The sequence below is a fragment of the Myotis brandtii genome, unplaced genomic scaffold, assembly GCF_000412655.1.
Source record: "Myotis brandtii unplaced genomic scaffold, ASM41265v1 scaffold324, whole genome shotgun sequence".
Taxonomy (NCBI): Eukaryota; Metazoa; Chordata; class Mammalia; order Chiroptera; family Vespertilionidae; genus Myotis; species Myotis brandtii.
Genome location: NW_005362439.1, coordinates 3,445,710 through 3,472,703, shown reverse-complemented (window position 1 = coordinate 3,472,703; position 26,994 = coordinate 3,445,710). Strand labels below are relative to the sequence as shown.

The 26,994-nt window shown below is 44.7% G+C and overlaps 2 protein-coding genes across 5 annotated transcripts in view; one reads left to right on the top strand and one right to left on the bottom strand.

Moving 5' to 3' along the window:
• DDB2 (damage-specific DNA binding protein 2, 48kDa) overlaps positions 1–26,994 on the bottom strand; it is a 32,593-nt gene that overhangs the window by 862 nt on the left and 4,737 nt on the right. Inside the window, exons 1-9 of one of the 3 annotated variants that reach the window (XM_005870811.2) lie at positions 15,358–15,436; positions 15,072–15,264; positions 13,631–13,767; positions 13,097–13,288; positions 4,118–4,263; positions 2,277–2,376; positions 2,026–2,203; positions 1,615–1,757; positions 44–208 (exon numbers count right to left, since the gene is read on the bottom strand). In XM_005870811.2, coding sequence (XP_005870873.1) covers positions 44–208; positions 1,615–1,757; positions 2,026–2,203; positions 2,277–2,376; positions 4,118–4,263; positions 13,097–13,288; positions 13,631–13,767; positions 15,072–15,198 — 1,188 coding nt within the window. In that variant the 5' untranslated portion in view covers positions 15,199–15,264; positions 15,358–15,436. The other 2 variants (XM_014543378.1, XM_014543377.1) reach the window with 2 other exon arrangements.
• PACSIN3 (protein kinase C and casein kinase substrate in neurons 3) overlaps positions 24,163–26,994 on the top strand; it is an 11,101-nt gene continuing 8,269 nt past the window's right edge. The window contains exon 1 of one of the 2 annotated variants that reach the window (XM_005870806.2): positions 24,163–26,813. The gene's annotated coding sequence lies outside the window, so the exon portion shown is untranslated. The remainder of the gene's footprint in view (positions 26,814–26,994) is intronic. The other variant, XM_014543380.1, reaches the window with a different exon arrangement.

Here is a 26,994-nt window from a genome sequence, read left to right as displayed (position 1 = left end):
ATCCCTGCTTCCTCCCATTATTATTTGAGGGCCCAAGTCTCACCGAAATGATACCAGAAGATTCTGAGTCATAGAGCTGATGCATCAACTTCCCTGAGCTTCCATCAAACACATCGATTGTCCTTAATTCATGGGGGAAACAACTTTTGAAATTAGGATCTGGGTATCTGCCCACAACAATGAGGTTGTACCGTGGATGCCAGGATGCCTAGGAGATGGAAAGGCTGGTCATGAGAGAAATGCAGAATACTATCAAGAGGGTTCATAAGTATTCTTTGCCATTAACAATTGTTAATACAGTTGTCAACGACTTAATAACGGAGATAAGATCTATATGAAACTACAAGAATAGTTTTCAATTGCGTATACATCTACCAATGTAAATTTTAAACTCCAAGCTGGCCCCCCTGGCCCTTAGGACACCTTCAGGCCTTCTCTCTTGCATTTGCTGAGATCATACCAACTGACAAATGTTTTACCATCAGCCTGATGCAGACATTAACCAAAGAGTAAGCCTACAACAAAGGAACAAGCTTATGGTAACCAAAACCAAATTGGACATATGTTCTGAAGTAACCCCACGACTATCTCCTTTATCAACTTCAATGACAAAGAGTTGAGTAGAAAATGCTAGTGCCTGAAAAGAGGAGGAAACCTTTGCTCCCCAGATTATCCCTCTCAAAACAAATGTGACAGTGATTGGAATGACAGATTGGATGGGATTTTCCTAAGAAACTTCTCACAGAAGTTTTGAAGGAGGAAAGACATGGTAAGCAGGAAGGAAGAAGGGGTACATGCAAAGGCTTAGAAATAAGTCACAAACCAGTCACACCTGGGAAGCTGTAGTGGGCTTCACTGGATACAAAGTGAAGATGCCAATGGGAACACAAACGGGTGAAGGATCTGATGCCATTAGAACTTGGATTTGATTTGAGGTGCGTGGGGGCCACTCTAATACTAAATCATCATTGTGTACTGAGTAGGCATGGCGCCATGTGCTCGAAGTGCACTGACTCAGCTTCACAGCAACCCCGTCAGTTAGAAACCATTATTCCCTTTATAGTCAAGGAAACTGGAATCTAAAATTGAAGTGATTTTCCCAAGATCCTAACCCAGAGGGGTCTTCCTGCCAGAAGCTGGTGCCCCTCACCATTGACCAAAGTACAGGCATGAAACCTGGAGATTTGAAGAGAAACTGCGTAGGGGCTTGGGCAGGAAGGAATCACAGGACTTGAAGACTGTAAGCCATGGGTACCGAGGCCAGAGAAGCCGCTGACAAAAACGCTAAGGATAGCTTGTAGATCAACCGTACACACGGAACAAACTGAAGGCAGAACAGGTCAGGATTTTGGAAAATGCCGTCTGAGGAGATCAGGGCTGGGTTGAAAAAACTTTGGAAAATAGCTTATCAGAGAGACAAAAGAAAACCCAGCACAATGGGATTGCAGAAGTGGGACAAACGGAGCAGGGAGAGCCAGGGGATGAGACTACTTTGTGTCAGGGCAGGAAGAGATCCGGGAGGAAAGGCTTCTGTAATCTGTCCTTCCCCCTGCTCCCCCACTTGGGCAGACCCGATCTGTCTCCGTGATCACAGTGCTTTACTCCATCACTTACCTTGATGGGTGTCAGGTGCTGGAAGTGGCGGTGAGGATGTGGGATCAGGCTTGGGGGGCTGTCCCACTTGGAGGCAGAGTAAACCCGGATCTCACTCTTCTGGTCGGTGGTCAGGAGCTGGGCTCCATCAGGACTGAAATGAGCTGGCAAGTGACAAGTCCCTGAGCTGAAGGGCCTTCTCTTGCAGGGACCCCTCCCTCCCACTCCCTGACAGACAGGGCTGGAAGGGAGGAGGTGCATCTGGGCTCTGAACAAAAACATTCTAGAACTCAGCAGCTGACGAGGGCAACTGAAGTCAGAAAGGTTCGCTGTCAGGGGTAAAGGTTTGACCTAGCAGCTTCTAAACTTTGAGGGCAAACCCCTGGAGCGGTGGGGTAGGTAGGGTCTAAGGAGGGATGAGGTATATCACACCTGCGTTGACAGGATGACTGTGTGGCAGTGAGTAGAGGAAGCTGGATTTCCCTTTAACCTGGCGCAGGTCCCAGATTTTCACTGTTTGATCTACAGAGGCCGTGGCCAGGAACCAATCACAGCATGGGTTCAGGGCCGCATGGGTCACTTTCTTTTTGTGCAATCTCAGATTCCAAAGCTGCAGAGAAAAGCGGTTCAGGTGGGGGCAGAGACAAGGGAGGGGTAGGGAGGACCGGGCTCCAAGAACGCACCTCCCTGCCGTCCATGTTCAGCAGGATCACGTTCCCCACATTGTCTCCTGTGACCACCACTCGGCTTTTCTCGGACACATCCAGGCTGCAAAACCAGAAGCTGGAGGGAGAGACCTTGCTGTAAGGTTCTTGGGGACAGAGGCAAGGTCCATTTATTTATATTTCTAAAAAATTATTTTTTATTGATTTCAGATAGGAAGGGGGAGGGGGAGGGAGATAGAAGCATCAATCATGAGAGAATCACTGATTTGTGAGCCTGCAACCCAGCCACGTGCCCTGACTGGGAATCAAACCCGTGACCTTCTGGTTCATAGGTCGACGCTCAACCACTGAGCCATGCCATCCAGGTGCAAGGTCCATTTATTCATGGTGTAGCTCCAGCGTCTAACACATAGAGATATTCAATAAATATTTGTTGAATGAATGAATACTATCTTGCCATGGACTTCCAGTGAGGAACAGACTTGTCTACCATCCAGACAGAGGTTATGGAGTTGATGGGGCTCAGAAACCTGTCTGATGGGCCCAGGATCCTCAGCTAGTATGAGTCCCTGAAGCAGCCAACCTCAGAGTATAAGACAAGCCCCCAGGTTAGCCTGCCCCACACAGCCCTGGGTTCTGCGGAAGACTCCTTTATGACTCTCTCCCTTTTTCTCTCCACCTGTTGAGTCAAAGGAGGTGACCAACCAAACAGGCTGCCTAGCTCTGTTCCTCAGAGCTGGCTAGAAGGGAACTTCTGCCCCCTTCTGAGCATTCAGGGGGAAAAGCACACACAACCCAGAAGTTGTTTGGCTCTTGTCCCTCAGACTCCTTGAGGACGAAGGGGATGGGGAGGGAGGTGCTTCAGGGATCCCGATAGCCAGGAGAGCTCAGATTCTTGTCTTTTCTCTCAAACCCTCAAATCCCTGCTCTACCGCCTTTTGCATTCCCTGTAAATCTCTTCCAGAGGAAGGGTTTCTTGTGGAAGAGAAACCTAGAGCTGTTCTAACCTGTCCCCTGTCCTGATAACTCGTGGACTTCTTACCCCTGTGGGGCGGTCCAGGATAACATCCAGTGCTAGTTAGACCCCCACACCCCCGGTTCTTTAGGGAGCAGGATCATGTCTCTGGCCAGAAATCAAAGTGACAAGCTTCTGTAGTTTCTACAACCACTTACTCTTGCAGAGTCCAAAGTGCTTTATGGACATGATTCTATCCATTTAAGCTTCATGGAACTGGTCAGGTCATCACACCCCAGTGGATGTAGGGAATAAAATTTAAGTTCTTATTTCCTGCTCCAGGCTTTAAGTGGCTTATTCTAGGCCAGTGATGGCGAACCTTTTGAGCTCAGCATGTCAGCATTTTGAAAAACCCTAACTTAACTCTGGTGCCATGTCACATATAGAAATTTTCTGATATTTGCAACCATAGTAAAACAAAGATTTATATTTTTGATATTTATTTTATACATTTAAATGCCATTTAACAAAGAAAAATCAACCAAAAAAATGAGTTCGCGTGTCACCTCTGACACGCATATCATAGGTTCGCCATCACTGTTCTAGGCCAATGCCAGTTTGACTTGTCCAGTGAGAATAAAGGTCTCACCTGATACAGGAATGACTTACAGACGACGGAAGCCCTTCCCTTGCAGAGAAGAGTGAGGCTCCAGAACTCCCCCGATTAGTACCCCACCTGGACCAAAGTAAGCAGCTAAAGAAAGGGTTTGAGGAAGAGACTGAATGGTGGAGAGTGGCCAACACCTTTTCTTACTTCCCTGTGGTAGAACTGGGACCTGGATGCTCTCACCAGAACCTCACTGAGAGCCTAAAAGCCCTTTCCCCTCATTGTTAAACTACTCACTTGCAGGTGTCATAGCTGGTATAAACTCGGAGAGTGTTGCCTTTAAAGTCTTGTAGCCTAGTTGTCCCCTCCATTGAGGAGGTGAAAAACTGGTTGGTATTGAGAGGGTTAAACTTCAGCCCAGTGATGCTGCCTCCAGCTCCAATCTAACACAGGAAGAGAAAAGCCAGTGAGTGATGATGGCCCAGGAGGAGGAGGAGGCCTGGCGCACATACTCTGCCCAAGAGAAGTGCCAGGCAGGCGGCACTTGGGGCCAGGCCAGTTTACATGCCCAGACCCTGGGATGCTCTCCACAGTGCTCTTTGTTTCTTGAAGTTTTAGTTTTTGTTGTTTTTAAAATATATTGTTATTGATTTCAGAGAGGAAGGGAGGAGAGATAGAAACATCAATGATGAAAGAGAATCATTGATCGGCTGCCTCCTGCACACCCCCGACTGGGGATCGAGCCTGCAACCGGGGCATGTGCCTTTGACTGGAATCAAACCCTGGACCCTTCAGTCCACAGGCTGACACTCTATCCACTGAGCCAAATCAGCTAGGACAAGTTTTCATTTTTATTTTATTTTAAAAATTAACCTACAGTAAATTTGGTTGTTTTGGGTATGCAGTTGCATGAATTTTAACACATGTATAGACTTGAATAACCACTGCCAAAATCAGGATGCAGAACAGTTCCGTTACCCTCCCAACTCCCTCCTGCTCTCCCTTTGTAGACCTCCCCCCTGACAACCACTGCTCTGTTCTCTATCACTGGTTTTTGCCTTTGATAGCCTCTCATATAACTGATCATAGAGCATGTAGCCTTTTGAGACTAGCTTCTTTCATTTCATCAGCACGATGCGCCTGAGATTCATCCAAGTTGCTGTGTGTATCTATAGCTGGTTCTCTTATTGCTGAGTACTCCATTGTGTGGCTGTACCACAGTTTATCACAGTGTTCTTTTTAGAAGAGTTTCTGCCCAGAAGAGTGGCTGGGTTAGGAGGGCAGGAGACAGATCTGAGCTCCTTCCTATCTTTCCAAACCTTCAGATAATGATGATGAAAACAATCATGTAAACATTATTAAGTACTTATTATGCATCAGGCACTGTTTTAAGAATTTTACATCCCCAAGAGTCCCTTCTCCACTTCTTCCTTGTGCTACTATTTCAGCCTTATGGACCTCTTACACAACCACCACTCCACTCAACATGCTAACTGTCACTTTCCATTCCCTCTATAAACATTCTGACGGATGCCCATGGTCTGACAAACCCTTCCTGCTAATAAGATAATCTGATCCCACCAGTTGAGGCCAGTGCTTACGTGGGTTAGTCGTGTTTGTTCTTAAGCCTGTATATTCCAGTTTTACTTTTTATTATAATCACATAATGCAATTAAACAAATAATTTAATCACACATAATTTATTAAACATTTAATTAAATATTTAAACTAAACATTTAAACATTCAATTAAACATGTAATTTAATTAAACTGATGAAGTACATGCAAAAAGAAAGACCATTGTTATTTCTATGAAATTATATTGAATGCTTTGGAAGAATTAAATAAAAATGAATTGCTAAAAATAATAGTTGTCAAATTAAGCAAGGGTGAGAAACTTATAAACAATTAGGGTGGGAAATAATAAAAATTTCAAAAGAATCTGCAATCAGGTTGCTTCAGAACTATCTTTAAATTATGTTTCCACTTTAGACCATATAAAGAATACATTATGTGTGCAGTTTATATAAGACCAGGTACACCCTAATCAATGACCCTTACTCCTGGAAAAGGATAGGCCCTATGTCAAAGCATTAGTAATAAACACACATACACATTTTAAATTAAAATGCATGAGTGTTCTCCTAGCAAGTGTAGACTAAGTAGTTTGACTAATTTTTACACTGAGGAAGACTAACAAAACCTGGACAAAATATGAAAAAGAAATATATTTGAGACTTTCAACTCCAGTGATGGTGGGTTAGCCTGTATATGGCCAACCTTCTTCTGAGAACAACTAGAAAAGGTAGATAAAACATGTATTTAAGAATGTAAAATGATGCAGCCACTTGAGAAAATAGTCTAACAGTTCTTCAAAAATTAGCCCGGCCATGGCTCAGTGGTTGAGCATCGACCAATGAACCAGGAGGTCATGGTTCGATTCCAGTCAGGGCACATGCCCAGGCTGTGGGTTCAATCCCCAGTGGGGGATGTGCAGGAGGCAGCCGATCAATGATTCTCTCTCATCACTGATGTTTCTCTTTGTCTTCCTCTCCCTTCCTCTCTGAAATCAGTAAAAATATATTTTTTAAAAACCACTAAACATAGTTACCATATGACCCAGCAATTCCACATCTAGATATACATCCAAGATACATGAATACATATGTTCATGTAAAAGCTCGTACACAAATATTCATAGCAGCATTATTTGTAATAAAAGAAAGGCGATAAATCAACGACTCAAACATCCATCTCAAGAAGTTGTAAAACTAATAGGAAACTAAAGCCAAAGAAAGTAGAAAAAAAAACACACACAGAATGAAACAAAACAAATATATTGTGGGGAAAGTCAACACAGCCAAAAGTTGGTTCCATAAAAAGACCAATAAAATTGATACACCACTGGTAAAACTGACCAAACAAATGAGAAAGCACAAGTAATTTAATAAATGGAAAAAGGGACATCACTATAAATTTTAGATACTTTAAAAGGTAAGAAGATCATAAACAATCTGCATGGTGTCTCATTCATCCTCAAATACTTTACTATATATACAAGGTAAGGCAAAAGTAGGTTTACAGTTGTTTGTATGGGAAATACAATAATTAATAATAATGCAAGAATAAACTCTGTTTTGCATACTCACTGTACACCTACTTTTGCCACACTCTGTATTTCCCACAAGAACATTCTCCTACATAACCGCAATAAGACCATCAAAACTTAGAGGTATCTTAAGTAGTTCAAACTCATAGAAACAGAAAGAATTGCGGTTGCCAAGGGCCGGGGAGCAGGGGAAGTGGGAAATGGTTATTAAATGAGTATACAGTTTCAGTTTTACAAGACAAAAAGTTCTAGAGATTTCTTGCACAATAATGTCAATATAGTTAACACTACTGAACTGTATACTTAAAAATGATTCATATGATAAATTTTAGGTTATGTGCTTTTACCACAGTTTTTAAAAGCAGTATTACTTGTTAGAGATATAATTGTAATTGTAAAAAAATAAAAAATTTTAAAAAATTTAAGTGAAAAAAAGGGAATTTATGATAATAAAAGTGTAATATGCTAATTAGACTGGACAACCTTCCGGACAAAGCCGGGACTGCGAGGGAAGCCCAGGTCCCAGGTGCCAGAGGGAAGCCAGTGCCAGCAGCTGGGGCAAGGAAGGCCTACTCTTCATGAATTTCATGCATCAGGCCTCTAGTATAACTAATAAATCAAAACAAACAAACAAACAAAAAACCAATTAGTATAGTTTACCACATTAACAGAATAAAGGGGGAAAATCATATGCTTACTGACTTCAGTAGATACAGAAAAGCATCTGATGAAATTCAATTATCATTCATAATAAGAACTTTTGGCAAACTAGGAATAAAAAAGGAACTTAATATGATAAAGGGTATTTAAAAAACAAACAAGCTCCTAGGTATATATCCAAAAGAACTGAAAACATGTTCAAACAAAAACACAGGAACGTTCAAAAGGTAGTAAAAAAGTAGCAAAAGGTGGGTACAACCCAAATGTCCATCAACAGATGAACGGGAAAATAAAATGTGGTATATCTACATGATGGAATAATACTCAGCTATAAAAAAAGACATGAATATAGCATAGAGGAACCTTGAAAACATTATGCTAAGTGAAGCCAGACCCAAAGAACAAATATTGTATGACACCATTTATATGAGGTACCTAGAATAGTCAAACTCATAGAGTCAGGAAGCAGATTAGTGGGCTGGGAAAAGGGTAATAGAAAGTCATTGTTTAATAAGTACAGGGTTTAATTTTGGAATGATGAAAAAGTTCTGGAAATGAATAGTGGTGATGATTGCACAACAATATAAAAGTACTTGATATACACTTACAAGGTTTAAAATGATAAATTTTATGTTACGTATATTTTACCACAATAAAAAGTAGCAGAAATTATACGTAATGATAAAATATAACAGCCTTCTATGATCAAGAACAAGACAAAGATAAAAGCCTCAAGACAAAGCACCCAATGCACGCTCTCCCTCTGGGGAGCAGCACATGCCATTCCCTTTCCCCATCTTCTTCTTCCACAGGCATGTATCTCCTACCCTCTAAGGGTCTCCACAAGACTTGCAACCAGGGGAGCAATGGGCAGCAGCAGCTTGTCCCAGGCTAATCCCCTGAACCTGTCCCAAGGCCCCGTTTTCTCTGACTTCCCAGTGAGTCAAGGCAGCCCAGTTTCTTCTATGCTAAGTCCTTCCTGTTTTACTATCCCCGGCTTTAATAAACGTACCCTCATAGTAAAAAAAAAAAAACACACACAAAAAACAAGACAAAGATGTCTGCTATCGCCAATATTCAACAATGTATTACATGTCTTTGTCAATGGAATTAGGCAAAAAAAGAAGTATAACAATGGTAAAAGAAAAAAAATCAAACTTGTTATTTGTAGATGACAAGATTATGTAGGAAAAATTTTTCAAGCCTTAAATAAACTATATATTAAAACTAAACGTAGATTTATGCTTCCAATGATGAACAGCACGTTGGTGACATGTAGGACAATACTAGTAGCCTAACATATATGTAATTGGAGTTCTAGAAAAAAAGAGAGGGAGGAGGAAAAAATTCTTTGAAGAAATAGTGGTCTAATGTTTTCCAAATTTGATGGCAGTTATAAACTAACAGATCCAAGAAGCTCAGTGAACCACAAGCAAAAGAAACATAGAAAAAGACACTAAGAAAATCATAACCATTTTTCAAGCAGCCAGAAAAGGGAAAACTTATGAAAAGAGAAACATAAGAATGAGAACAGACTTTGCAGCAGACATCATTTAAAGTCTAAAAAAAAAAAGCCCCCCCAAAACCTATGAACCTAGAACTCTATACCCAGCAAAAATATCTGCCCTCCCAAAAGAAAAATACTGACTTTTTAAGATAAACAAAAGAAAAAAAAATGCATCACCAACCAACCTACAATAAAAGAAATGTTAAAGGCAGAAGGAAATGTTACCAAAAGGCCATCTGGATCACACAATGGGATGAAAAGCACTGGAAATGGCAAATACGTGGGGTTTTATTAGGTTTCTTTTCTTGTTTTAAAACTATCTTTAAAAGCTATCTACTCTATAACCCAACCACAAATAGGCATTTACTTTCAAAAAAGAAAAATATATATCCACCCAAAGATTTGTACTTGAATGTTCATAGCAGCTTTTTTATTTTTGCAACTATCAATAACTGGAAAAAATTCAAATATCCTTCAGCAGGTAAATTAATAAATAAATTGTGATATATTAATACACTGAAATACTACTCAGAAAGAAAAAAAACCTGATACCCACAAAAATGTAAATGAATCTTGAATAATTATACTAAGTGAAAAAGCCATGCCTAGCCAGCCGGCGTGGCTCAGTGGTTGAGCATCGACATGTGAACCAGGAGGTCACGGTTGATTCCCAGTCAGGGCACATGCCTGGGTTGCAGGCTTGATCCCCAGTGGGGGCGTGCGGGAGGCAGCTATCAATGATTCTATCTCATCATTTATATTTCTATTTCTCTCTTCCTCTCCCTTCCTCTCTGAAATTAAATAAATAAATAAATAACATTTAAAAAAAGCCAATAGAAAGAATATATATTGTATAGTGCCGTTTATATAAAAGTCTAGAAAATGCAAATTAATCAATAGGAATAGAAAGTAGATAAATGGTTTTTAGGGGACAGAAGGAAGAAAGATTACAAAAGGGTCATAAGAAAATTTTAGGGGTTTGGCTGGCGTGGCTCAGTGGTGGAATATGGATCTATGAACCGGTTCAATTCCTGGTCAGGACATATGCCCAGGTTTCAGGCTTGATCCTCAGTGAGGGGTGTGCAGGAGGCAGCTGATCCATGATTCTCTCTCATCATTGATGTTTCTCTCTCTCCATCTCTAAATCAATAAAAATATATTTAAAAAAGAGAAAACTTTAGGAGTGATGGATATGCAATAATATAAGTAGAAATATGAGTGTGTGAATAGTGTATACCTACACAGAAAGGTGTACAAAGTGGGAATTTCAGGTAGTAATTACCTGATTCTTTAAACTTTCCTCTGTATTGTTTGAATTTCTTATGATGAACATAAATCATTTTTATAATGAGAATAAAATTTATCTTCTTGAAAGTGTAATACATGTTCCCTTCCCAAGGGTCTGAAAGATGTAAAGATGAAAGTCAAGGTCAGGTGACTAAAGAAGTGACAAAATGAGGCACTACAGTTCCCGCAGTCATTGGTCTCAAATCAACTTTGTTGTCAGTATCTGGGAATAAAAATAGACAGTTTTCCAGACCACCATAACCTTCTGTGCCAACCTGCTAGTCAAAGTTCAAATGTCCAGACCAATCTCCACAATGGTGTGAGGAAACTTCACTTAAGTGCACATTATACTAAAGGGTGGTGTAAACCAAAAGCCTTGGTAAGTTCAAGACAGTTGTCATTCCGTTTTGGTTGGGAGGCTCTTCCCCAAGGATACCTTTAGGCTACATATTAATTTTCTCTATTCCCTGGATTTCTATAAAAATATAAATCTCTTCCTGCCTGAGCTCTGGTTCTGACCAATTTAAAGCTGCTCTTCCCAGTCCTGTCTCACCAGCTGGGCAGGAAGACCACTGAGCACTGTCCACAGCACTCTGCCGGCTGCCTTTCTTCCGGCTTTCGACACCTGTTTTCTTCAACATCCATCTCATACCTTGAATCCTAATCTCCCGAGCCTGTCTAACCTGGCTGTTTCCGATGGACTGCTTTAACTCTTCACTTAAGAGAATTCATTCTGGATTTATCCTTGGCCTCTTCTATCTCCAAATCAGAGATGGAAAATGGTGAGCTGAAGAATTCAGTTCACAGATGTGTTTTGTTTAGCAATAGAGCATGCTCAATTTTATTTAGTTCCTAACATGAAAAATCAGGATGTTTTAAATTGAAACCCTTGTGTACTATTGGTGAGAATATAAAATGGTGCTGTCACAATTTTTAACAGTATGGCAGTTCCTCAAAAAATTAAACATAGAGTTACCATATGATTCAGTAATTCCACTTCCGGGTATATACCCAAAAGAACTGAAAGCAGGGACTCAAAGAGGTATTTGTACACCCCCAGGCATTGCTACATTATTTACAATAGCTAAAATGTGGGAGCAATCCAAGTGCCCGTTGACAGATGAACAGATAAGCTAAATGTGGTAAACACATACAGTAGCATATTATTCAGCCTTAAAAAGGAAGGAAATTCTGACACATACTACAACATGGACGAACCTTGAGGACATCATGCTAAGTAGCCAGTCACAAAAGGATAAATATTGTATAATTTCACTTATATGACATACTCAGAATAGTCAAAATCATAGAGACAGAAAGTAGAATGCTGGTTGCCAGGGGCTGGGGGATGGAAGAATGGAGAGTGTTTAATCAGTATAGAGTTTCAGATTTAAAGATGAAAAGTTCTAGAGGAAGTGAATGTACTTAATGCCACTAAACTGTATATTTAAAAATGGTTAAATGCTAAATATTGTTGTATGTATTTCACCACAATTTAAAAATATCAGAACATTTCATGTAAATAACCAGGACTTCAGGCTCCTGAAAAAAAATCAGACCTGATAGTATGGGACCTAGATTCTTACATGTCAACCATCTCCAGTTTATCACTGACCCTACCACCGAACATCATTCTTTTATCTGTTTAGCTTCTTTAGTCATGGGAGTTTGTGGTTTTCGCTCTCAACCAGAGCATCACTTTTCATAGTACAGCCCAGAATCCAGCTGGGCAAGCTAAGGGTCTTCTCTTTAGTGGAAGGGCCAACACCCTCACCTCTCAGTGACATGATAAATACCAGCATGATTAAGACCATCCCTGAAAAACTCTATCCCAAACCTTGTCCCAAACACACTCTGCCTTTCCTCCTTTCATCTCCATTTATGTAAATATTGTTCTTCCTCGATCTTCACTCAACCATGAAGCCTTCTCTATAGACCCTAATTTGAAAGAGGTTCTTCCTTCTCTCATGTTCTATAGCATTTAGCAGCTGCATGCTAGTTATTGTGTATGTCTACATCCTATCTACCCAGCTACATGTCAAGCCCCTCATTCATTCAACAAATATAAAGCAGCGACTCTAGGCCAAACATTGTTCTAAGCACTAGGGACAAAGTGGTGGACCAGAAAGACAAGATCCCTGCCATTGTGGAGCTTACTTTCCAGTGGGCAAAGTTAATAAATAGGTAACACATTTCAGATATTAATAAACATTGTGGGGGGGAAAGTGAAGCAGGGAGATATGAAGTGATTGGATGGGATGGAGGCTACTTTAGACAGAGTGGTCAGTGAGAACTCTTTGAAGTGTATTGAGCTGAGACCTAAACAATAAGGGAGAACCAGCCAGGAGAAGACCATGAGAAAGAGTACTCCAGCCAATGGGAACAGCAAATGCCAAGACCCAGTTTCAGGAATAGAAATAGCTAGCGTGGCTAAAGTATAGGAAGTGTGGAAATACAGCAGTACAAGATGAGGTCAAGAGTTATTAAGAGGCTTAGATTCTATTCTATGTGATGACTTACTAGAGGGTGATCAGTACTTTATACCTTCTAATATTTTAAGAGCAGGCACTCAATAAAAATGTGAGTATCATCATTTACTTGTTTGAAAATACCCACAGTTACTTTTGATCCCAATCATTTCCTTTTTCACTGGTTGACTTTTCATTCCTTCAACACTTCTTCAGCACAGTTATCTGGCACAGGGACTGCTCACCCCTTTAATGAAGGTGGGCTTGTCCTTTATGCCCAAGTTCCAAAGCATGATATCTCCCCCTTTGGAACCCACGGCCAGGGTGCTGGGGTGAGTTGGGTGCCATGTCAAGGATGTGGCCCTCCTGTCAAAAGGGGCAGCCTTTTGGGATATCCGGTAAGAAGCCAGAGAGTGCAAAAAGGACTGCTGGAGATCCTGAGATAGAGAGAAAAGAATTAAGTTGAATTAAAACCCAAGTCTTAGGTAAGCTGCCAATCTCTGCCTTCCTAGGGCCAAGTCCTCCCACCAAAGGAAAACTAACTGCCTGGCTCTGTGCGTGAAAATATTTGAATTATACATGAACTAATCTTGGAAAGCAAGAGGCAGAGTGCATTCCAGCTGGGGCCTTTATAGCTGGAATGAGTGCCCACAGGCCAGACACCAAGGTAGGGGTGATATGACCACCCGGTAAACCAACTCAGCATCTAATTTTGAAGCATCCAGTTATACAAAAGCACCATGCAAACCCTTGTGCACTTCAGCCAGGAAACGCCTCACCTTCTGTAGAGATGGCCAGGCGGTTCTGCCCAGCTTGTGGTGATGGAGGGCCCTGACGATGCTCCTGCATTGTGGTGGGACCTGCAGGCTAGTCAACCTCTCCCTAACGCAGCCTGAGTCAGATCTTCTGCTACAACCTGCCAAGTAGAACAGAGATATTTTCCCCTCCAATCTTAATGAAGAAAGGTTTTTCTGCTGAAATCCCGGGAAGAAAGCCTTGCTGCTTCATTTGGCATAGCCAATCCCTCCCATCACCTCCGAAGGCCTTTCCATGGTCTGCTCAGTCTCACACAGCGCAAGAAATAAATAGTGAATAGGGATTCGGCCCCTTCCCCAAAATAGTAATTCTGAAATGAAACTAAATGTGATTTTGCCGGGTTTCTGAGAGCTGAGCCAAAGAAACGAGAATAAAGTATATGCAGAACTCTTCCTAGTCTGGTTTGGAAAACTCGTGCTAAGGTTGGGTGACAATTTTAAAATCACACATATTGCATAATAAAAAAATTATGCAATCATTTTTGTACAGCACAGGAATGACTATGTAGGGAAAGAAGTATCTTTAAACCCTATATTAAAATAATGTAGAGGGAACCAGTTGTTGGCCCAAGTCCAATCTGTTCTCCTGGAAAGCAGCAGGATCTAGCGCCATCTGACGTGGCTCTAACTAGGCTACTTTGGGAGAGGCAGAGCCACTGAGACCAGGAACAAAGCCACTCGGGATGACCAAGATGTATTTGAGAATCCGATCTCTATGAATCCCGCCCCGTGACAACCAATTCTTTTTTCTCGTGGACAAAAAAAACAACAACACCCCACTTCATCAACAACCCCTGCTCCAGTTTTTGAGTTCCCCCACTCTCCTTAGAGCCCTAGGGTCAATCCCCAACCAACCTCACAGAAAGTGCTTTCTAAGGAAATGGAGGGCTCGCAGAGCTAAAGCTAAGGACCCACAGCTACACAGAGCACCAGCAAGGAGGGATTATTTTAAGCAGCCCTCGGTGTGTTAAAAATCCAGGTACAGCCCTGACCAGTTTGGCTCAGTGGATAGAGCGCCGGCCTGCAGACTGGAGGGTCCCAGGTTCGATTCTGGTCAAGGGCATGTGCCTTGGTTGCGGCACATCCCCAGTAGGGGGTGTGCAGGAGGCAGCTGATCGATGTTCTAACTCAATAAAAAAAATATATATATTTTAAATCCTGGTACAAAGAAGGAATTTGAAAAGTCTGTGGTGTCTTATGTAATGGAACTCATCTGCCTCTTTTCGCCACCGGAGGGAGGTGAAGCCCAAACTCTATGGTGTCAAAGGCTCTGCAGACGCGCAGCCCGAGGCATCTGAGATTGGGGCAGCCTCCGCGACCTAGAAGCCCCGTCCCCCGCTCCAGCCTCCTGCCTCCTGCGTGAGCACCCCACGGCGGAACGATTACAGCAGCAGGCGCGCAGTACCGGGGCCCTTCACACAGAGCTTCTTGGCCGCGGGCTCCAGCTCCCGGGGGCTCCTGCTCTTCTTGCTCTTGGGGCACACCACCATCTCGAGGGGCTTCCGGGTCTCTGGGCGTTTCTTGGGGGCCATCGCGTCGTCCGTGCAAAGCGGTACTCTGCCGTACGCAGAGATTATGGAGGGACGATAGAGAAGCCTCTGGGGAGAAAAAGGGTGGGGAGCAGGGAACGGGTCCAACTTCCCGCCAAACAGGCCAACTTCCCGCCAAACAGGTTCCCGGCTTCCCACTACCTTCTAGTTCCGGCCCCGCCCCTCTCGGCCTCTCCCGGGAAGGTGGGGGCGCGCGCGGAGAGATGGGAAGTGTGTGAGGGGGCGGGGTCTTGAGCTCCCTAAAGAAATGGGAGGTCGCCTACGTATTGGCTCTGATCTATTCCAGCCCGCGGACTTGCCAGGAATAAAGATGGCCGCCAGGGCTATGCCACCCCACTTGAAGCCTCTTCGGACGCGACGCTGCCAGGCCTCCGCGGGTCCGCAGACGACCACACGTCAATCAAAGATTAGGCTCCGCCTTCTCTGTCTTTTAATTGGTGGTCACGCCGCTCGGGCTTTGCCATTGGCTGATCCGTACAGGAGAAAGGCGGCTTTGTAGAAAACTAGCGACTTCCCCGCGGGTCGGTGTGGAGTACTTGGATTCCTCCAGCTGAGTGGGATCGGTTTCCCTGTGGAGAGTGGTTGAAATGCGCAGCTTTCCCCAAACCTGCGGAGCGTCCGCCTAGCGAGCAGCTGGGGCAATGATGAGCTGGAGGGCGTGCTGGCCAGAACGGCTTAGAGGTCTTATGTCCTGACTTCCGCCTAATGCCAAGGCAGTGAGCGTCAGAGGTGTCCCGCCTGGCCCGAGAGGAGATGGTTTGGATGCACCCCACTTTCTGCGACGAGCCAGGTTGGAGCTGGGGTTAGTCTGGGACTGCTGGACCTTTCCTTCCACCCGCTAAGCCCGGAGCCAGGCGCTTTGGTAAGGTGAGAGGAGACACATGCATTAACGGTAGAGCCTGCACTGAAGGCCAAGTAGGGATGGAAGACATTTCAAGATATTCCTTTTGGAAAGAAATGAATGCTCCTGAAGAAAAATTCCAAAGTGCTGTTTTGATGGGAAGATAAACCACCAGCAGGGCAAGTTGGCTGCCTCTCCCCTGCTGGCTTGTAGCTGTGTTACAAAAGCAACATGGCCCCCTTTATTCAGACCAGCCTTAAGTTTCACCTCAGTAGGGTGTTCATTTCTGGAGGAATACTGAAACATAAGAGATGACTGGGCCCCTAAAGGGTTTACAACACACGGAGAAGAGAAGAAAAATACTTGTGAAACAAGTAAACAATTCAAGACAAAACACAGTTGAGTACTAAATTGTGGCATGCCAACCAAGACTTTTTAGATGCAATCAGAAAATAATCGAATGGAAAAAGAAGTATTTAAGAAAGTCTCACAGGGAAATTGGAATTTCATGGACTTGGCTGGGGGAAGGAGAAGAGAATCCCCATGGTAGGCATCCTCTGTTTCAATGATCAGTGAATTCTAAGTTCAACTGTGTACAGGAGTGACCCTAATGGTGTTTGGCTTGAGGGCAATGGTATTTATGAATAGGGTCGGAGACAGCCTGTAGAGGAGAAAATTGATCACATTGAGAATCACATTGGCAAAGTAAGAAAGGCCCATAAAGGGGGAAGTTGAATGGCAGGCAGAAGAATTCAAATTTCATTCATTCTACTGACATCAAAAACCTACTCTGTTCCTGGCACTATTTCAGTCAAAGAGAATGCTAAAATGAAAAATGCTCTTTGCCCCCATGGAGTGTGCCTTTTAACAGACAGGTAAACCTACAATTGTTAGTGGTGAATGGCACCAGATGTTAGACCATGGTCCTTGAATTTTAGCTGAGAAAGAATTCAGAGCCAAGACTCAAATACAAGCAAAAGTTTATTTGGAAAGTCGCAGAGGTAGAAGAAGTGAGCCAGCTGGGCTGTATGGGCTCAGAAAACAAGCTACAGAGTAAAAGAAGGGCCCTTGGAGCTTAGAAGAAAAATGCAAAGAAAACCCATCTGGGGGAAGGAGAGGAGGAAAAGTGAGGGTGTGCTCAGGGTTTGGGAGGGAGAGCACTGAATTCTTTGAGGATTTTTACCTGCTTTCCAAAAGGGGGATTTCAGGGTAGGATCTCAACCAAATATTCATCAACTTTTCAGGTGTGTCCCCTCAAGGTCATAGTCTGCACTGATAGTCATCACAGCTGGTCCTGATGTCAGCCATGGCGTCACCCTGGCTGGCCTTGCTGCTTTTCTGGGCCTGGAGCTGAAACACAAGTGAGGCCTAGATGTTATCTCTAGTTTGACCAAAACTCTGTCTGTTGTCAACAGACCTGAGGCTTCATTCTTAAGATTTTTTGATGCAGGTCAGAACCTCATTGTACTGAGGGCTTAATGCTTAAGGAAATGGTCATGCAAGGGCTTGTATGGGAGTCCTGTTTTCTGGGCCCCTACTTCCTCCTCTAAGGGGCTCTATGGCATGACTAGTAACATGCCAGGGGAGGAAAAGTTAAGGGAAGATCCGAACCTCATGACCATCGATATGAACAGTCAGGGAGACAAATCGCTTGATCAATGATATGCAATTGTCCGTTGTTAGGCACCTGGGGGCTTTCAGCCCTGGTGACCTGTAATTGGCCTATCACTTCTACTCTGCTCATGCCTGTCTGACTGCCTATTGTATCACAACCACTATAGAGTGTGATAAGCTTAGTGAGAGAGGGAGCTTTGGGTTCTGGTGGGATGGGGGGCAGAGAGAAAAGTCACTTTAAGGTTAGAGTGGCATAAAGAAGGGACAGTGTCAAAGGAAGTCTTCCAGAGAAGGCGACACTTAAACTGAATCTTGAGAGATTGACGAAGGGGAAAGAGGAGGGAGAAATGGAAAGGCATGGAGGCCATAGTTAGCCATCATGGATTCATGAGCAAAGGATATGCCCTGCTTAATGCTAGGTTTCCCCAAAGTCTGTTTTTAGGATTGGGGAGTTTTCCCTGGTGGCCTAAACAAACTACATGTGGCCAGTGGAAACCTTCCTCACCTGCCAGGAAAGAACTTTGTTTCAGGTTGTGCTTTGGGGCCTTCTTACCCTGGGTTTTGCTTTGCTTCCCTAGAAAATAACTGACTAGACCAGGGGTGGGCAAACTTTTTGACTCGAGGGCCACAATGGGTTCTTAAACTGGACCGGAGGGCCGGAACAAAAGCATGGATGGAGTGTTTGTGTGAACTAATATAAATTCAAAGTAAACATCATTACATAAAAGGGTACGGTCTTTTTTTTTTTTTTTTTTTTAGTTTTTTTCATTTCAAACGGGCCGGATCCGGCCCACGGGCTGTAGTTTGCCCATGGCTGGTCTAGACTGAGGCTTGATGTCATTCACTCCCATCTGGTGAGCTATCAGGTGCAGGGTGGACAAAAGCATTTCATACATATTTTTTTAATGCTGCTAATCAGATAATGAGGTGAATGGTGAAGCATTGCTCTGGTTTCATGCCATTGAGAGGTTGTGCCATGCAACTCCGTTTATAGATGTTTTGGTCCTGTCTGTGACACAACCTTTGACATAAGGCATCACGAGGCAACTCATTCAAAAGTTGCTGGTGATAGCAAATAAAGGTCTCGTGTTCATACTGGAAGCTGGGCAGACCATGAGCATGACCCTAAATAATGCCAGTTTCTTTGATCAGCAAAACAATATGTGGCTTAGGTGTTTTATCTGGAACAAATGACATAACACAGTGGTGTAAGAGCATTGTTCTTAGACTCTGTGATCTTGGGTTCATTATTTCACTTTTCTATGCCTGCGTTTCCTCATCATAAAATCAAGGAGAGGGGCGAGGTGGCTCAGATCTCTTCCAGCTTTAAAATCTGTGATCCTGTGACTTGCTGTTAAAGCGACAGAAACCAGTGACCGCTTTGAACTCTGGCCTCCCTGCGGGAAATTTCCATCAAGTAGGAACTGTTTTCCTGGTGCAGGCTAATAGGTGACTCTGATTCTGATCAAGCTGTCTGTGGATCCAAATGTTCCGCTGAGACTGCAAAACCATCTATAGTCCATGTGGATGGTGTGTGCAGGCTTCCCACACAGAGTTACTGCATCCAGCGGTTTGCAAATGACAGCCTCAAGGATTCTGCAGAGCTTGCAGGGAACAAGTTGAAATTCCTCCTAAAGGATTGGAAACAGACTGAATACAGCATTCAGAGTCCTTGCAGCTTGGCATCGCCAATACATATTTAAGTGCCCAAATATAAATAAATTTGTAATAATGCTAAAAGAGGGCATGGCTCCCACCCTCTGGGAGTAGCATTCATTTCCAAAAGTACAGTTTTGGGTAGCTTTGGAAGTGTCAGACAGCTGTGTAATTACCAAAAAAACCTGCCTTCTGTCTTTACCGTGGGGGAAGAGGCACCATCTCCACACTAAATCAGCATCCTGTCCTGGAATACCGTAGGTCCAGGGTGCCAGGAAACTTCTCCAGGCAGCCAGATTTTCAGGGCAACTGCCAGAGTGCTGAAATACTATACGTGAAAGTGCTCTGCAAACTGTAAAGTGTTCCACAAATAGAAGTTATATTATCTCCTTGTGATACGTTATTTACTGATAAGGCCTAATAAAGGTAGTGAAGAAGCTCTTTGCTGTTCTCACCAGTCAGATAACCATCATGGAAAGAACAGAGACCAGAGAATCAGGAACCAGAGAGTCAGAAACCAGGGTTTGAGTTCTGGCAGTGCCTTCTCCTCACTCTTCTGATGCCAGAGGGCTGTTCCAGGACTGCAGGACTCCCAAGTGACAGAAATAAAAATGGTTCCCTCTGTGTGACAGCCAAGCCAGTTCCCTACGAGTGGGTGAGTCATGTGCTAGTGGGACTGGGAGAACTACATTTGCATTCCTTCACACTCCCCTCTTCCCACTCCCCTCTTCTCTGCCCTGTTTTGGCTCCTGTCCCTACTATGACATGTTAACTCTAAGAGCCTGTGACAAAAAACTTGCCCAAGGAACCCTAGCTAAGTTTGTCCTTGTAGAGGAAGGCAGTGAGCTGCCAGGGTAACTGTGGTTCTTACTGGGGAAGCCAGTAGCCTCGGAGAGGGGGCGGGTATCTTGGTACAATCTACACGCATCCTCCCCAACACTCAAAACTCTGAGTGGGCATCCTCCCAGACACAGTTACTGTATGCTACCCTTTGTGCTTGGCTATCCCTGTGTCATTAGGCCCCAGAGTCTGAGAGTTTTGTCATAATTATAGGCCATCTAGAAGTCCAAGCCACATTGGTGTTGGCAGCATTGAGGCTGCTGATCCATTCTGCAAAGAGACACATTTGTGAAACTGGATGGAGAGAAACTCTGAAAGTCAGGCTGCTTTTCAAGTTCAGGAAGTATTTTACTAGCTTTCCAAGGCTAACCGCTGTAGCCCTCTCCAGTCCAGTGACGTGGGTGAATGGCGGTCCCTGAAAAGATGTAGCTACCTCCTGATCTCCAGAGCCTGTGAATGTTACTTCATTTAGAAAAAGGCTCTTTGCAGATGTAGTTAAGGATTTTAAGATGGGAGGCTGTGGCCTTCTTTGTAAACTGGGAAGAATAAGTCCTACTGGATCGGGTTGTTGAGAGGCTCAAGTGACCAAGGGCTGAGCAGAATGCCTGTGTACCACAGACTCTGCAAATGCATGCACCCCCCTTCGCCACCCTGGGTCCTGCATCCCCACAGGCACAGAGCTGCCATTATCAGAGTAGGCCCTACATCCAGTGGCCGAGTGTCCTTATAAGAGTGAGACAGAAGAAGACGAGACACAGATACAAAGAGACAGACTGACGTGAAGATGACCTGAAGACAGAGGCAGAGATTGGAGTGATATGGCTATAAGCCAGGAGATACCAAAGGTCATCAGACTGTCAGGAGCCACCAGAAGCTAGGAGGACAAGGAAAGACTGTCCCCCAGAGCTTGGGGAGGGAGTATGGTCCTGCCAACACTTTGATTTTGGATTTCTGGCCTCCAGAACTGTAAGAGAAGGTATTTCTGTTGTTTTACGCCACCCAGTTTGTGGTCACTTATTTCGACAGCCCTACCCTAGGAAACTAATAAACCCACGCCCGTGGATGCTCAGCATCACCAACTCAGCAACTGTGTTGGGGTCAGACAGCCCTCACATTTCCACTTCCTAGTTGCGTGTTTGAGCTCATCTTAGCACCTTCCTGAGCCTGTTATCTCCTTTGTAAACCGGGAAGAATAAGTCCTACTGGACTGGGTTGTTAAGAGGCTCCAGTGACCAAGTGCTGAGCAGAATGCCTGTGTACCACAGACACTGCAAACACATGCACCCCCGCTTCGCCACCCCAGCCCTGCCTCCCCCCAGGCACAGAGCTGCCTTTCCGAGGTTGAGTTGCATGGTTTCCTCACCTTCCCCCAGGTCTCGGAGCTCATCCATGATGTCCAGAATAGTACCTGGCCGCGCCTTCTTGACACGACCATTTGGACATCTCAGCATCTCAAACCCAATGTGTCCAAGAGTGAAGTCTTGATCTTCCTTTCTCCTCCTGCCTCTTTCACATTGCCCCCATCTCAGTAAATGGCACTTCAAGCTAAAAACCAGGGAGTCATATTTTTCCTTTGTTTGTTTTCCTTTATTTTTTTTAACTTTTCATTTTGAAATAATCTCAGACTTACAAAGCGTTGCATAAAGTTTGCAAAGAATTTCAATATACTCTTCCATAAATCCACAAATGTAACATCTTACACAAGCATCATACAATTATCAAAGTGAGGAAATTAGCGCTAATAACACTAATCAATAAACTTGGTGCAAATTTTGCCAACTGCCCCACTAATATCTTACTGTGGTCCAGAGTCCACTCCAAGATCTCAGGTTGGGAGCCACTTTGAAATATCTCTCCCCACTTAGCATCCACATTTAACTCATCAGCAAGATCTACCGACCTCCCCACATACTTCTTCAGTCCCTACACGGAGTACCCCCACGGCTACCACTCTAGCAAAAGCCACTTTGCTCTTGCACTTTTGACTGTGGCAACCTCCTCATTGGTCTCCCTGCTATTTGTCTCCCTCTAATCCAGGGATCAGCATATTTGAGAGTAAAGGGCCTGATAGTAAATATTTTAGGCTTTGCGGGCCATACAGTCTCTGCTGTAACTATTCAACAGTGCAAAAGCAGCCATAGACACTTTGTAAACAAATAAGCGAGGCCGTGTTCCAATAAAACTTTATTTGGGGACACTGACATTTGAATTTCCTGGAACCTTCATGTGTTACAAAATATTATTCTCCTTTTGATATTTTTCAACTGTTTAAACATATAAAACCCATCCTTAGCTTGTAGGTGGCCCAGGCCACAGTTTGCCGATCCCCTGCTCTAATCTATTCCTCACATGATATCCAGAAACACACTGAGGTCTCTCTTCTGCTTCATTTCTGCACTCAGAGTAAGACAATGCCTGTGGTGTCTGGGTACCGCCCGTCCCTCTTCCCTCCCCCTCTCATTCACCATGCCCTACCCACTCTACCCTTCTTCTCTAGAAGGTCATCTCCATGTCGTGGCCTTTGCACACCTCAGTCCTCCTAACTAGAATGTTCTCTCTTAGGTTCCCTCATCACCTAGATGACTTCTACTTGTCTTTTGGGTTTTGGGGGCTTCTGTGGGTAGAGAAGCTTAAACTTCCGGAAAGGTCTTCTCTGATCCTCCTATATTTTTAAAAAATATATATATTTTATTGATTTTTTACAGGGAGGAAGGGAGAGAGATAGAAAGTTAGAAACATTGATGAGAGAGAAACATCGATCAGCTGCCTCCTACACACCCCCTACTGGGGATGTGCCCGCAACCAAGGTACGTGCCCTTGACCAGAATTGAACCTGGGACCCTTCAGTCCGCAGGCCGACGCTCTATCCACTGAGCCAAACTGGCTAGGGCGCCTATATTCTTAATGCTCCCTTACTTATTCTCTCAGTACCATGTCCTTTGAATGTTCCTGTTTCCCTTAAAACACTTACTACAAAGGGTAACTATGTATTTGGGCCTTAATTTGATTTTAGTGGAAAACTCCATGAAGTCAGGGACCATGTGTGCCGTGTTTGCATTGTGGACCAAGCACCAGGCATGGTATCTGGCATAGTGGGTGTTCCATGAACGGCAGACAACGGAGTGGATTTTCCACTAGAATTCTTTCAGGAGGACCCTGTGGACTTCAGGGAAGGGCCCACACGAGCCAGGGCAGGCTTCCTGAGCAGAACCCTCCTGTACACCTGGACTCTGCAGAGGCATTTCCAACGAATCTGCTCCAGGCAAATTCCTGACCCTGGAGAAGCTTTCATTAAAGTCCCCACTCTGAAACCTGCTATGCATTTTCACTCTAATGTCATCCATCTGCTGTTCTTCCTGCGTTCCAACACAAAAACAGCCTCCCCCACTGAGGTTAACCCTTCTCAATAACTCTGGGGTTGCCTGAGATCTTAAAAACATAGCTATCGAGTCAGAATACTTTATTCAGCTGCCAGTCAGGAATGCTGGGGCAATGTCCAGAGGCCACGGAGAGAAACACAGCAGCCTTCAGCCCTCTGCCCACTCTAATCTACCCTCTGCAGGGCTGCCAGAGTTACCTTTATCTAGTCACTCTCATCCACACTGCCCACTGTGCCTGTAGGATAAAGTCCAAATTCTTCAGCCCACCTTGCAAAGCTTCACCATTCATTCCATCCCAACCTATCTTACCAGCCTCATCTCTCATCTGCCTCCACCAGATCGTAAACTCAATATTCTAGACCAGAACTGTACAATTCAGTTGCCACTAGCTTTGTGGCTATTACATTTTTAGTTAATTAAAATTAGATTAAATTTAAAATTCAGCTTCTTAACCACACTAATCACATTTCAATGGCTACAGCATTGGACAGTGAGGCTATAGAATGTTTCCCTCGCTGCCAAAGATTCTATTTGGACAGCACTGTTTTAGACAATAAGACCCACTCACCATCTCCTAAAAGACTCTTTATTTTAAATATACAATTTACACATAAGTACATTCTCACTGTTAATTTTCTAACCTTACAAAAGTCTCCTTTACCAATTCTATACATCTCACTAGAGTTAATTACAGAAATAAATTTGGTGAATATTCTCTCTGAATATTTTGTGTGTGCTGCACTTTGCTTTTTTTTTTTTTCACTCAACAGTGCCTTGGAGATCTTCATAGAAGAACACATCTCTAGATACCATGTATTTTAGGTGCTGCAGAGTAATCCAAAGCATGAATGAACTTTAGGTTATTTAACCATGGCACTCCTATGGACATTCGTTTTCTGTTTCCCCTTATTGCAAACAATACTACATGCAAACATCTTTGTATGTTTTCATGCACTTGTACACGTTTGTCTAGGACAGACACCGAAAAGTGGAATTGCTGGGTCATATGCTAACACCCCTGGGGCTTGGCACACCCTGGTACTGCCGCCTAGAATGCCTCTCCACATGACGAATTCCTGCTCATCAAGACCCATCAAGTGTCACCACCCATGGAAGGCAGTCTCTTCTGTCTCTCTTCTCCCAGAGTACTTCATGTCCACAGAGAATCATTATTGTGCACTTAGAGCCCTGCCTTATTTATCTTTGTGTTCCCAATACCCTGGCATAGGGCTTAGCATAGAGCAAAAATTCAAATGTTTTCTTGGTTGGATAAATGAGTGACTAAATAAATAAACAAACAGGTGAAGGCACAGGGGTTAGGACATTCCAGATGCTCAAGGTGAGTGAGTCTGTGAATGTTTCAAACTTGGGCTCTGGACCAATCTGCCACTTGGTGCCTCAAGCCAAACCACGTCTGTAGGTCTCTGTCTATCCAGCCCTCTGACCTTGGGCATCTCATCTTGAAGTCTCTTCAAGCTGGGCACTCCACTGATAGAGCAGTGTGAGTGTGTAGGGGCTCTGGCTGTGGAGCATAGAAATCTGAGCCCTGGGGGCAGCCCTAACAGGGGGTTGTCTTTCAAGAGCAGCTCTGTCTTTTTCCCTTTTGAAGCAGCTTGGTGTGCTCTGGGTTGGGGTTTATTTTTTCTCCCTATGGTACCTTAGGGGCAATTAAGATCAGCTGCGACATTTCTGCTTTCTGCTTCCAGATTGAACCCAAGGGAAGCCAGATGTTTTACACCGGCATCCACTCCTCGTGATCTCATTAACAGTCCTGTTTTCTGAGTCTCTGTGACCTGGCTTCCCCAGACCCCAGGGCCTGGCTTGCAGCCTTGCTTTTTAATGGGGTTTTAATAAGTGGCTCCTGTAATTAATTTCATTCTTGTGTTTTCACACTTTCTGTCTAGGTGCCTAAAGGCCCTCAGGCACTAGGTGGGATGTTAACAGATTTTAAATAACACAAACCACCCTGACTGTCATCAGACACTACCCCAGCTCTTCTCATTTGCAGTTGTTTTACAATCCGCAATTAGCCAGGGCACACGGCCCATTTGGGAGGCCAGCAACAGACACGGAGAAAAGGGACTTGTCCAAGACGCAGCCGAGAGTGGGTGCTGAGCCTGGTTTCAGAAGTTCATCCTGCTGGGCACACTCCCTTGTGAGAACCCAGGCAAGGACCCACACCTCAGGCACCACTTGCCAAGCGGCTGAGGCCTCAGACCAATGGTCTTGGGTGCCGCACTGGGTCTTGGGGAGGCAGTTTCGCCCTCTCACCGGGACTACGGAGCAAGTCCACCCTCAGCAACTCATACTACCCCCTGCAATTACCTTCATTCATTCCCTTCTGGCCCTTTCCAATTTATGAGCGGATTTATCTGCACAAAGAACGCGCCAGTAATTCCTCCCGGGTTTACTAGAAACATATTTCGCTATTTTTAAAGCTACGGTTTAAAAATCCGCGCACACGTACTCACACTCCTCTGTGAGTGTGTGTGTGTCGGGGATGGGGGGGGGGTGTCGGTGTGTATCGAGTGGGTAAGAAGAGAGAACGTGATCCTGGGCTTCCCAGAGCTCCGCGTCCTCCCCCTGAGGGCGCACTAATGGGAGGGCACCCGGCTCTCCAACCCCGAGCGAATTTGCGCGGTCTGGATCCTCCGAGCGCCCGGGCGTCCGCCCTCGCCGGCCCTCGCCCCCTCTCGCCTGCCAGGGGAGGACGCGGCCGCCGGGTCACCAGCGCAGGAGCGAGCGGGAGGGGAGGGGAGGCCGAGCAGGTGGCGATTAGGTCAGCTTCGGAACATTCTTGGGCCGCTCCAGTGGATATAAATAACAGAGGGCAGGCTCCGAAAAAATGTCGGGGTGGGGACACGGGCGCGAGAAAGAAGGGATTTGTTTAGGGTGGGGTGGCATCGTGGGGATCTGGAAAAATCCACCCAGGCTGGTGACCGACACAGGCGGTGGGGGGCGAAGGGACTTAAAAGTGAATACAGGAGTGACACAAAATGTGGGAATGAGAACGCGGAGGGGGAGGAGCTCTTGCCTTTTTGCCCCACCCCTACCGCGTGTGGGTCCCAGGCTTCCGAATGCGCCTCAGATTGGCAGGCCGGGCTGGAGTTGGAGTCCTGGCCCTGCCCCACGCAGATCCCGTGCAAGCCGCCGAAGGTATCTGACCTCAGTTTCTGCATCTGCACAATGGAAATCCGAAAGCTCACAAGGGGATGGTGGTGAGCTACGTCGGAGCTAACTTCTAAGGAGTCTGATCTGCAAAAAATGTAAGGCAGTGTAGCCCCAGACCTCCCTCCAAAGGGTGTCCATGCGCCGGTCCCTTCCCGCTTCCACAAGTCTCCCAGGCTCTGCAAAAGCCGGGGAGGGGCAAAGCTGAAACCGGACGCCCTGCAGCGGCTCGGCGCCACCCTGGGGAGTCGGCCCTGGCACTTCTCACGCGGGAGCCGC